Here is a 12,482-nt window from a genome sequence, read left to right on the forward strand (position 1 = left end):
GCCCTGACGTCCTCCCGAGGTCCCAGGCCAGCAACCCTGCGCATCCCCAACCAAGTCGGGCACAAACCCAAAGACCATTTTTCTTTTATTAGAATTTTTTTTCATTTTTTTTTCTCAAAATGTTTATCTAAAAACAAACAGAAAAAAGAAGGAAAAAAAGAAAAAAAATTATTGGAAACTTCACGGTTCAAGTGGGGAGAGAGGAGAGGAGGAACATGGAGCTAGGTCTCCAAGCCTCTCCAGAGAAGTCCTCACCCTCGAAGCACCCTCTTGGGGGAGAGCAGAGCCGGAGACAGCACCCCCATGCCCAGCCTCCATCTGGGGAAGAGGCAGAGTCACAGTGGTCCGAGGGCCAGAAGGGCTGGAGGGGGCAGGGGCCAGGGGCTCACAGGAAGTAGTCGGCCACAGGCTTCTTGGAGGGGATGCCCCGTGTCTCTTGGGGAGCAGCCTCAAAGATGATAAAATCTTTCTGGAGATGCTCGTCCAGCTCCAAGATGGCTGCCACATTCCCACAGCTGGAAGGCAGGACAGCAGGGTCAGAAGCAACTCAGCTCAGATGCCCGCCCCTCCCAGCCCGGCCCGGCCCGGCCGGCTCACCGGTAGCAGTAGTTGGGTGCTGACCACACAGTGAGCACGGTCTCATTGAAGTGCCACTTGTAACCTTCCATCACCAGTTGGTGAGCACGGCAGATCATGTCAATGTCGTTGGCTGCGTTGAACTGGGCCACCACATCACTGCCAAATAGGTAGCCAGCCCCTCGGGGGCTCACGCCCCAGCCTGTGGTGTCTGATGAGGCAAGGGAGGGATGGAGAGGGATGTCCTCAGGGTTCTCTGGCTGCCAGTGCTGCCCCTTGAGGTGAGCAGCCTGGCCCCTCCCCAAGTCCACCAGAGGCCCAGGGGACCAGAGCATGGGGCCTGAATATGGTCTGGGGAATGGTGGGGGTCAGGACAGCAAAGGTAGGGGCAGATAAGCTCCAGAGAAGAAAGAACCGATGGCTGGGGCCCCCTCTGAGTCACAGTGATGATACAACTCCCTGTCCCAACAGCACACAGGAGTGAAAGCGGTGCTCCCAGAGACATAAGGGCACTCTGCGCTGTCACAGAGCAGTCGGGAGTGGCTGTGGAGCAGCAGCTGCGCGCGCACGTGTGTGCGCGTTCGCGCTGCAGCAGAAGCTGCCTGTACGTGTCTATGTATGTGTGTGTGCTGTAGCAGAGGCTGCCTGTGCATGTGCGCATATGTATGTGTGTTTGTGCTGGAGCAGAGGCTGCCTGTGCATGTGTGTGTATGTGTGTGTGTGTGTGTGCTGGAGCACAGGCTGCCTGTGTGCAAAAGCAGGAACTCTGGACTGCTCCTCAGTAGACCTGATTTTAAATCTCAGCTCTGTTCCACACTAGTGGAGAACCCACAAAATGAAGGGTCTCAAAGGGGCTATCATTCTGGGGTTCTGACCTCTGAAGAAGCTGCTGTCATGTTCCAAGGCCCTTTCACTTTGGGGAGCAATGATTTGGTCCTCCACAGCCCTCTGGGCCATGCCTCAAGCCACTGTGCACTCAAAGCATCCGCCATGCAGGCCTCCCTGTTCCTCCTCAAGGGTTCCAGCCATTTGGCAGGTGGAAGATGGACACTAATGAAGGCCAGCCCTGCTCCCTCTCTTCCCCAAATCCTCCTGGCTGTCCCTGCCTGACCCTGCCCACATGCCCTCACCTTCTGGGTCAGACCAGAGGAGGTCACACATGGGCCCATCATGAGGCACCTCTTGCTTTCGGTCGATAGTCCGGATCTGGTCCAGGGTCTGGATGGAGGGAGAGAGGCCCCCGTGCACACAGAAGATCTACAGGGGAGAGCAAGGAAAGAGGGCGGGGCTGAGGCCTGGAGCCCCCTCCTCTCCCCATCCCATGGAGCCCTGGGCTGGCCTACCTTGCCATCAATGATGGCCGACAGGCTGAGGTAGTCGAAGATCTCGGTGCAGTAGCGCCACACGGTCACCGAGCCATACTTGCGCAGGCACTCATCATAGAAGCCGTAGACCTGCGTGATCTGGCGGCTCTCATGGTTGCCCCGGATCAGTGTAATGCGGTCAGGATATCGAACCTGGGGGTGGCCACCAAGCCAGGGCTGGCACCTAGACCATCCCTCCACACATCCCTCTCTAACCTCCTCACACCTGCTGGCCTCATGCCATCCTCACAACCACTGCCCAGCACACTCCTGGCCCCTCTCACCTGAATTGTGTGGCACCAACCACTTCCCAGGCCCGCAGGACCCTTTCCAGAGAATGTAAACCTGACTGTTCCCCATCAACTACGAACCTAATGGCTCCTCTTTCACCTGCCAGACACAGACCAAGTCCTTAGCAAGGCACACAGCCCTCTGTCATCTGACCCCTACCACCTCTCCCACCAATGGCATCAATCACCTGGCACATTCTCAACAGTGAGCCTCTGCCCCTCCCAGAATGCTGCTCTGCTGGCCTCCCCTGCCACCAAATCTCTGACCATCCCCAAAGGCAGAAGCAATCCATGACCAGCGACACAGCTGCAAGGTGGGGCTGGTCAAGGTAGGAGATGAGGGCGGAATGGACTAAGACGGCCCGGCCTGGGGTGGCCCACATTGGGGTACAGAAGCCGGGGACTGTCACCTTAAGTGCCAGCAGCAGGAGGAACGTTTCAACACTGTAGAAGCCACGGTCCACAAAGTCCCCCATGAAGAGGTAGTTGGTCTCAGGGACGTCGCCACCCACCTGTGGGGAAGTGGAAGATTTTTCCCAGTCCTAAACCGTCCCCTATAGCCCCCCTACCTGTTCCTGCTCAGGAGGCCCTTCTTCCACAACTGCCCATCTAACTCGACCTCTTGCCCCAACTCTGTGCCCCAAATTAAGGCTTCCACCCTCGATTAAAGGGGTCTTCCAGTCATCCCCCGGTTACATTTCAGTGTTGGCCACACTCACTCTGAACAGCTCTTTGAGGTCATAGAATTGTCCATGGATGTCGCCGCACACCTGCGAAGCAGGAAGGGGGGTTGGAACTCGAGTAGTGGGAGTTCCCAGGGGCTACCCTCCAAACACCCATTGCTTTAGGGAGCTTTATCACTCCTGGCTTCGCCTCTCCTTCCTAGAGCCAAAATTCTCCTCTCCCAACCCAAGCTGGCCAGGTCTGGAACCACATCCACTGCCCCACACTGTTACCAACTATTCTGTTGGGAAGAACTAAGTCCTTGCAGGTGTATGTCCTGGTCCCCTCCTCTTTCTGCTCCCCTCAAGGTCTCCAGAATCAAATTACTAACACAGAGCCCTGGAGACAAGTGAGCAAAACCACTTGCCAAATACAAGTCCTTCTGCCCTGGCCAACAGTCTCCACTAACAAATCAAAGGTCTGTTCCCACAACCCCCATTTCTTTCTTTCTTTTTTTTTTTTTTTGAGATGGTGTCTCCCTCTGTCACACAGGCTTAATTAGAGTGCAGTGGCATGATCTCGGCTCACGACCTCCACCTCTCGGGTTCAAGCGATTCTCCAGCCTTAGCCTCCCAAGTAGCTGGGATTACACACATGAAACACCACGCCCAGCTAATTTTTGTATTTTTATTTTTATTTATTTGTTTTTGAGACAGTCTCTCACTCTGTTGCCCAGGCTGGAGTGTAGTGGCGAAATCTCAGCTCACTGCAACCTCTGCCTCACAGGTTCAGGCAATTCTGCCTCAGCCTCCCAAGTAGCTGGGATTACACCCACACCTGGCTAATTTTTGTATTTTTAGTAGAGACAGGGTTTCACCATGTTGGTCAGGTTGGTCTTGAACTCCTAACCTTGTGATCCACCCGCCTCAGCCTCCCAAAGTGCTGGGATTACAGGTGTGAGCCACTGCACCCGGCCTTTGTATTTTTAGTAGAAATGGGGTTTCAGCAAACTCCTGACTTCAAGTGATCTGCCCACCTTGCCCTCCCAAGTGCTGAGATTACAGGTGTGAGCCACCATGCCCGGCAACCCCCATTTCTTACAGCAGTTCTCCCTTAAAGATGAGGAAAGGGACAGATAAAAGGGGCTTAGGGGTGGGTTTATGGAGCCCCCAAGATGAAGGGGAAAGTCCATGCGCCTAAAAGACAAAGCCCAGCTCTGCAGGGACAACAGGTACTCACTGTGACTGGCGAGTCCACCCTCTGCACGTTGCTCTCCTCTACCAAGATCTCTCTGGAGACAGGAGAAGACCAGGGTCACCACAGCCAGGCCAGCCCAGCCCAATTCCTGACCTTTTATGGGGGGGGGGGAGGGGAGGATATGAGGCAGTCCTTGAACCTCCAGGGGACAAGAGTGACGCGTACAGTCTCCCCAGAACAGGCTGACCACGGCCCTCCAGCATGCAACACTTTTCTGTGGCTCCCTGCTGCCAAAAGGACAAAGTCCAAGCTCTCATCCCAGCATTCAAGGCCTTCTGAGCAGGCTGGGACTTTTCCAGTCCTGACCCCTGCTGCTGCTCCCTTCTCCTGGGAGGCAGGTCTTCCCATCCTCTCCGCAGCAGAGCTCCCTGCTCCTGGCGCCCTGGGTAAGTACTTGAGTCACTCTCCACCAATCACAGAGTCTCCCAGGCTATCCAGACACAAGGGCGGGTGCCCAGGGCAGGCCCGCCAGTGGATGTGCCTTCAAAATTACCTGCTTTTGCCAAGTGTTCAATATTACCTTACGGACTGTGAAGACTTAAGTATTTTTTACTTCTCCTTGCAGTGCAGTCTGCTTCTACTTGAGTGAGCAGGAGATGAAATCACTTTGTCAGTTACAAACATCCAATTTTTTTTTTTTTTTTGAGATGACACCCAGCTAATTTTTGCATTTTTAGTAGAGACGGAATTTCGTTGTTGCCCAGGCTGGTCTTGAACTCCTGACCTCAAATGATCCACCCGCCTTGGCCTCCCAAAGTGCTGGGATTACAGGCACAAGCCACTGCACCCGGTCTACAGACATCCAATTTAGGTAGCATTTTATTTCCAAATTTTGCATGATATAGCAGCAGTAAACATTTGAGTTCATACCATGTGCCAGGAATGTTATTAAGAGCTTGGTAGGCAGGTACTGTGAGGATTCCCAGTGCTCAGACGAAACTGAAGCACAGGAGGGGGCTGGCTTGGTGCCAGTTACACAGGTGGGATTTACCAGGGAAGCCTGGCTCTGGAGTCTGACTCTTTATAAAGATACTCTGATGTGGGAGGCCCAACTCACTCACCTAGCTGCCCCGCCTTTCAGCCAATCTCTTCCCTTAGACTGAATTTCCTGAGCTCAGTGGACAGGAGGATTCACTTATGCCCCCTGCTCTGTATGGCACAGGCAGCACGAAGGTCTGCCCTGGCTTTCTGGGAATGGGAGGCGGCACTGGCGAGAGGCCACACCAGCAGCACCCAGGCTCTCGCGCCCGCACTGCTTCTTGTGCTCAACATCCTTCCTCGTCAACTGCTCATGGTGACCTTTCCAACAGACTGGGGAGGTTCTCTACAGCCTCATGTAACAGTAAAGAAACTGAAGCTTAGAGAAAAGCAACAGGGTCAAGGTCACCAAACTGGAGAGTGGCTACACTGGAACCCAGAAGCCCGATTTCCTGAGAACTGATGCCAACCCCTTCCGCAGACCCTGAGTCAAAACCTGAAACCCAGAAAGGTCACATGCAAGGCCCATGCTCTCAGCAAAGCTCCCTTCAGTGCCAGCATGGCCCCAGTGTGGCCGGGGAATCAGGCCCAGATTCCAGTCCCAGTTCTGTCACTTGCAACACATCACCAGCCCTATCATGACCTGCCTGTAGTAACAGCTACCAGCACAGAAGGCCCTGTGCGCAGATACCCAGACTCTCAACTGCATGTCATTATAATTTTTTTCTTTTTCTTTTTTTGAGATGGAGTCTCACTCTGTCGCCAGGCTGGGGTGCAGTGGCACAACCTTGGCTCATTGCAACCTCCGCCTCCTGAGTTCATGCGATTCTCCTGCCTCAGCCTCCCGAATAGCTCAGACTAGAGGCATGTGCTACCACGCTCGCTAATTTTTTGTATTTTTAGTAGGGACGAGGTTTCACCATGTTAGCCAGGTTGGTCTCAATCTCCTGACTTTGTGATCGATCTGCCTGCCTCGGCATTCCTAAGTGCTCGGATTACAGGCATGAGCCATGGCATCTGGCTGTCATTATCATTTCAAAAAATGTGAAAGTGACTTGACCAGGGTCATACTGCTTCTAGGTGACAAGGCAAAGATCCATACTGAAGACCACCTGATTCAAAAGCTCAGCTCTTCTACTGTGCTAATATTTCTAGCAGCAGCAATTTCAGCTCAGACACTGCAGGCCTCTGTGCTTCCACGGGTTTCATCTGCATGTCTGTGCCCTGAGGGCAAGCAGGTGCTCCTGACACTACCTGCCTCAGCCTGGGTTTCTGGTGGGTCCTCAGGAGGCCTTGGCCAGGTATCAGAGCTGGCCTCACTTCCGAACTGAGCCTGGGACAACAGTGACCAACTCAGGCCTTAGCCTAGTACCTCCGAGCTCCACTCAAGTTTCAACTGGGCAGGACTCTCCACCACTCAGCCTTCACACAGCTCCTTGCTGCCTCACACCCCACATCAAAATCTAAATGCCTCTGCCTGGCTCTCAGTGACCACAGAGCACAGTCAAAAACCTGGATGCACAACTGACTTCCCCTCCGACTAGCTGCATGACGTTGGGACAAAACATTATCTACTCAGAGGCTGTTTCTTCTTCCACAAAATGGGGCTAAGTACTCAGCCCCGTCATGCCTACTCCTTAGGCTGTTGCAAGGAGCCATGGAGACTGAATATATAACCTCCTGCTATTCTGCAAACTCCAGCATGCTATCCAAGCATTATCTACCATCGTCACCACACTGATCCAAGGCCTGCACAGTAGATAAGACTTCAGGGGAAAAGAATAGTGCCAGATAACAACAGGTTTAAGTTCCTAAAAATGCCCATCAGGACTGAGGGAGAGGGGACAACTAAAAGCACCGTGGGGCAGGTATGGTCAGGGATGTTTTCTTGAGCTGGCAAAAGAGAAGAGCCACAGACGGGGTGAAAAAGAGGCCCACCTTGCTCACGATCCCCTCAGAGGCCCTGTCTGGCAGCAGGAAGTCTGTGAGGCAGGGCCAAGCAAAAAGCCTAGGGGCCACAGATTCAGAACCAAGCTCTGCCACGTCCTCAGTGGGTGACCTCAGTCAAGTCACCAGGCCTCTACGAGTCATGGTTTCCCGTTCGGTAAAATGGAGCAAATGATTCCAACCTCACAGGACTGCTGCGAGGAAGAGATGGATGGACGTTTTTTCACCAGTGTTAAGGCCAGGCCAATAGTGGGCGTATAGTTCAATAAACACAGGGTAATTCTGCAGGCTCTTCTGCCACAATTCTCCAGCCTGGTAGAAGTCACAATCACACAGTTCCCCAGAGGAGGCAGGTAATTAACTAAACCCCTGACTGTTCCTCACACTCTCAGGGCCTCCAGTGCTACACTTGTCCTGCTTGGAATGCCCTTCCCTCACTGGCCCTGCTTCTGTCAGCTAGCCAAATTATCTTCAACCTTCAAGGCCTACCTCCATTCAGAAGCCTTCCCTGACGGCTTTAGCCCATCTCATCGCTGCCCTCATCCAAGAGAAATAGAACACCTAGTGACTATCAAGCATGTATGCTGTACCAAGACACTGTGCTAAACTTATCTCAAGCAGCAACTCACTGAATCTTCACAACCATCTTATTAAGTACTATTAACTCTGCTTTACAAGTAAAGACACCTTAAGATCACTAACACAGCTAGTAAGTGGCAGAGTTCAGATTCAAACCTAGAGCCTTAGGTCATCCTACTTCCCACAAAACTTTAAACCGGCCTCCCTATCATGCTTAATTCTATCCTGGCTTACTTGCTACGATTTCTCAGGGTCCCATCCTGAACGTGAGTGATCCAAATCCACCTTCTTGCATTATGGTCTGAAAAAGGACAGGACACTAAGAACACGACAGTCCTCACCTGTAAAATGAGTACAATACCACCAACCTTTATGGGTGGTTGTTGGAATTAAGACTTTTATAAATCACAGCGCCTTTAACTTTCCTGTCTTAAACCTTTGTTTTGTCGCTGACTCTTTTACCAACTCCTGATTCGAGGCCTGTCTCACAGTTCGCCACCCAACCCCAGAAACTTCTGTCCCCCAGACAGATGGGCTGGTTTCCCTGAGTTTCCTAAGTACTTTACATAACACTCTTACTCCACTGGAAACACATCGTCTAATACTTTAAGTGTCTTTATCCAGCTGTCTTCCCCCAGCAGGCTAGCTCTTCCTCGAGGGCAGCGGCCCCATCCTGTTCCTCTCTGGGAAAGCTTCCAGGAAGGGGCAAGCCCAAAATTCTCAGTTGGGTTTGCCCCAAGCCAGAACCCGTGGGCGGCGGCTTGGCTTCCCTTCCGTAGGACCCAGGGGCTCACCTGGCCTTAGCGCACAGGGCCTTGACTTCGCTCTCCTTGATGAGCTCGCAGCGACGCAGCTGCTCGATCTGACGGTCCAGGTCGCTGATTTCCGCCATGGCCCACCCCCCGGCGCGGGTCAGAGTCGGGGCCACCGCCCCCTCCGCACCGCACAGGGGTCTCCTGGGAAAGGCCAAGACAAGCCCGCGAATTAGAGTGTCCGCGAGGGGCGCGGGGTGGACAACTCGATTCTAGGGCCAGTCCGGCCCCACCCCCCACCCCCGCCTCCCTTCACATCGGCCCCGGGAACCCCCAGCGTCCCATGGCCTAGCCGGACCCCCACTAACTCCCGTCGAATGCCACGGTCCGCGCTAAGGACGGTGGCCTAGAGGGGTCTCGCATTATTACCGCCGCTGCGACTCCGGTTCTGGCTATGGGGCGCTCCCTGCCTCCCTACTCCCCTCCGCTTTGGGCCGCCGCCGCCGCCGCCGCTTCTACTTCCGGCCCCGCCGCGGAAGCAAAGGGAAGCCAGTTCCGCCACGCGCCGGATGTGGCGTCATACACGCTCGTCTCCCTCCCTCCTTGCGCCCCCGGCACCACTTCCCAAGTCTGAAATCGGGAAGGAGCGGGAGGAATCGGGTGGTTGCTGGAGGCAGCGGAAGTGTTTGTGGGCTCAGCCGCAGGTGATGTTGGGCTGTTAGAAATCCTAGATCAGTCCCCTCCCATTTCATTTTATAAATATGTTTAAATTTAGACAACTTTCTTTTTTCTTTTTGAGACGGAGTTTGGCTCTTGTTGCCCAGGCTGGAGTACAGTGGCGCAATCTGGGTTCATCACAATTTCCGCCTCCCGGGTCCAAGCGATTCTCCTGCCTCAGCCTCCCGAGTAGCTGGGATTACAAGCATGTGCCACCACGCCCGGCTAGTTTTGTATTTTTAATAGAGACAGGATTTCTCCATATTGGTCAGGCTAGTCTCGACTTCTGACCTCAGGTGATCCTCCCGCCTAGGCCTTCCAAAGTGCTGGGATTACGGGCGTGAACCACTGCGCCCGGCCACAACTTTATTTTTTTCTAAATTAGAGATAGGGTCTCGCTCTGTTGCTCAGGCTGGAGTCCAGTGGGGCCATCATAGCTCACTTCCATCTCGAACTCCTGGGCTCAAGCGATCCTCCCTCTTCGGCCTCCCAAAGTGTTTGGATTACAGGCCTGAGTCACTAAGCCAGGCCATCCCCATTTTAGCTAGGGAAACAAACAAGTCGAGCTGGGACTAGGCCTTGTAACTTTATGTTACACTTTAAAAAAAAAAAAAAAAAAAGCCACACATTTTGGTTATTTATCTGCCACCACAATCCTTGGAGGATCCAACTTTCTCTTTTTCAATATTGAAGCCCCAGTGCTTAGAATAAGGCCTGGTACGGTAAGCATATAGAAATACTTGTTTTTTTGTTTTTGTTTTTTGTTTTTTTTTTTTGAGACGGAGTTTCGCTCTTGTTGCCCAGGCTGGAGTGCAATGGCGCGATCTTGGCTCACCGCAACCTCCGCCTCCCGGGCTCAGGCAATTCTCCTGCCTCAGCCTCCTAAGTAGCAGGGATTACAGGCATGCACCACCACGCCCAGCTAGTTTTTTGTATTTTTAGTAGAGACGGGGTTTCACCATGTTGACCAGGATGGTCTCCATCTCTCGACCTCGTGATCCACCCGCCTTGGCCTCCCAAAGTGCTGGGATTACAGGCTTGAGCCACCGTGCCCGGCACAGAAATACTTGTTAATACGTAGAAATACTTAATACTTATTCAATGGATGAAGGAAGCCCAATTCAAATCTCTTCCTGTGCCTTCAGAGAAATCTTTGCCATTGACAACTATAGAAGTTAACAAATTGGAGTCCACCTTTCCTATGTCAAGCCTGTGCCTCAGTCAGCATGACTTCTGTGATTCCAAAATGTTCCCCTTGACATTTCTTAGTTGCTTTTCCTTCTTTCTTTTTTTTCTTTTTTCTTTTTTTTCTTTTTTTTTTTTTTTTTGAGACAGTCTCACTCTTTTGCCCAGACTGGAGTACAGTGGCACCATCTTGGCTTACTACAACCTCCACCTCCCAAGTTCAAGCAATTCTCCTGCCTCAGCGTCCTGAGTAGCTAGGATTACAGGCATGTGCCACCACGCCCGGCTAATTTTTGTATTTTTAAGATGGAGTCCTGCTCTTGTTGCCCAGGCCGGAGTGCAATGGTGTGATTTCGGCTCACTGTAACCTCCACCTCCTGGCTTCAAGTGATTCTCCTGCCTCAGCCTCCCAAGTAGCTGGGATTACAGGCATCCACCACCACACCCAGCTAATGCTTGTATTTTTAGTAGAGCCAAGGTTTCACCATGTTGGTCAGGCTGGTTTTGAACTCCTGACCTCAGGTGATTTACCTGCCTTGGCCTCCGAATGCTGGGATTAGAGGCATGAGCCACCATGCCTGGCCAATTTTTGTACTTTTAGTAGATATGGGGTTTCACCATGTTGGCCACACTGGTCTTGAGGCTGGTCTCCAACTTGTGACCTCAGGTGATCTACCTGCCTCAGCCTCCCAAAGTGCTGGGATTACAGGCTTGAGCCACCGTGCCCACCTTAGTTGCTTTCTATTGCCTGAAAGTTTTATGCCTAGGCCAGGCATGGTGGCTTACACCTGTAATCCCAGCACTTTGGAAGGCCGAGGTGGGCGGATCATAAGGTCAGGAGTTCACAACCAGCCTGACCAACATAGTGAAACTCCGTCTCTACTAAAAATACAAAAATTAGCCAGGCGTGGTGGTGCACACCTGTAATCCCAGCTACTCGGGAGGCTGACTGAGGCAGAAGAATTGCTAGAACCTGGGAGGCGGAGGTTACAGTGAGCGAAGATCATGCCATTGCATTCTAGCCTGGGCAACAGAGACGTCTCAAAAACAAAAAAGGTTTATGCCTTTTTTAAGGAAGGAAACTGGCTCAGAGAGGTTAAATAACTCATTCATTGTTTGTTTAACTGTGGATTGGGGATTTTACATTGAAATTTGAATCCGGGGCCAGGTGTGGTGGCTCAAGCATGTAATCCCAGCACTTTGGGAGGCCAAGGAGGATGGAATGAGCCCAGGAGTTCAATACGAGGCTGGGCAACAAAGTGAGACCCTGTCTATCAAACAATAAATAAGAAATTTGAACCCAGCTGGGCATGGTGGCTCACACCTATAATCCCAGCACTTTCGGAGGCCAAGGCAGGTGAACCACCTGAGGTCAGAAGTTTGAGACCAGCCTGGCCAACATGGTGAAACCCTGTCTCTAGTAAAAATGCCACCAAAAAAAAAAAAAAAAAAAAAAAAAAAATTAGCTGGCATAGTGGTAAGATTGTAGTCCCAGCTACTTAGCACTGAACCGGGAGGCAGAGATTGCAGTGAGCTGAGATTGTGCCACTGTACTCCAGCCTGGGCAACAGAGCAAGATGCCGTCTCAAAGAAAAAGAAAGCTGTGTCCTTAGGTCTGTTTTTTTTTTTTTTTTTCTATCAATTACTTTTTCAGGAACTCAAGTATTATCATAAAATTAGGAAGTCCAGGCCGGGTGTGGTGGCTCACCCCTGTAATCCTAGCATTTTGGGAGGCCTAGACAGATGGATTACCTGAGGTTGGGGGTTTAAGACAGCCTGGCCAACATGGTGAAACCCCATCTACTAAAAATACAAAAAGTTAGCTGGTGAAGTGGTGTGCACCTGTAATCCCAGGAGGCAGAGGTTTTGGTGAGCCAAGATTGTGCCACTGCACTCCAGTCTGGGCCACAGAGCGAGACTTAGTCTCAAAAAAATTTTAAAAAGTCCCAAACTCCCAAACTGGTATCTGAAGTTTTCTGCTTCTCTAGTCTCGGAGTCTCACTGTGTCACCAGGCTGGAGTGCAGATCTCAGCTCACTGCAACCTCTGCCTTCTGGGTTCAACGGATTCTTCCACCTGTCTCTCGAGTAGCTGGGACTACAGGTACATGCCACCATGCCTGGCTAATTTTGTATTATTAGTAGAGATGGGGTTTCACCATATTGGCCAGGCTGG

The 12,482-nt window shown here is 52.1% G+C and overlaps 1 protein-coding gene across 2 annotated transcripts; it reads right to left on the reverse strand.

The window, feature by feature from the left end:
• Positions 1-67: 67 nt before the first annotated feature.
• PPP4C (protein phosphatase 4 catalytic subunit) lies at positions 68-8,953 on the reverse strand. 2 transcript variants are annotated; one of them, XM_003930120.4, is made up of 9 exons: positions 8,836-8,953; positions 8,449-8,610; positions 4,133-4,184; positions 2,950-3,000; positions 2,641-2,742; positions 1,920-2,093; positions 1,707-1,833; positions 598-787; positions 68-515 (listed from the first exon to the last, which is right to left on the reverse strand). In XM_003930120.4, the coding sequence occupies exons 2-9, from the start codon at positions 8,544-8,546 to the stop codon at positions 386-388; spliced, it is 924 nt and encodes a 307-aa protein (XP_003930169.1). In that variant the 5' UTR covers positions 8,547-8,610; positions 8,836-8,953; the 3' UTR covers positions 68-385. The 2 variants fall into 2 exon arrangements, with proteins under 2 accessions (XP_003930169.1, XP_039334235.1); XM_039478301.2 differs by having other exon boundaries at positions 4,133-4,243.
• Positions 8,954-12,482: the final 3,529 nt, after the last annotated feature.

The sequence above is a fragment of the Saimiri boliviensis genome, chromosome 12 (assembly GCF_048565385.1).
Source record: "Saimiri boliviensis isolate mSaiBol1 chromosome 12, mSaiBol1.pri, whole genome shotgun sequence".
Lineage (NCBI taxonomy): Eukaryota > Metazoa > Chordata > Mammalia > Primates > Cebidae > Saimiri > Saimiri boliviensis.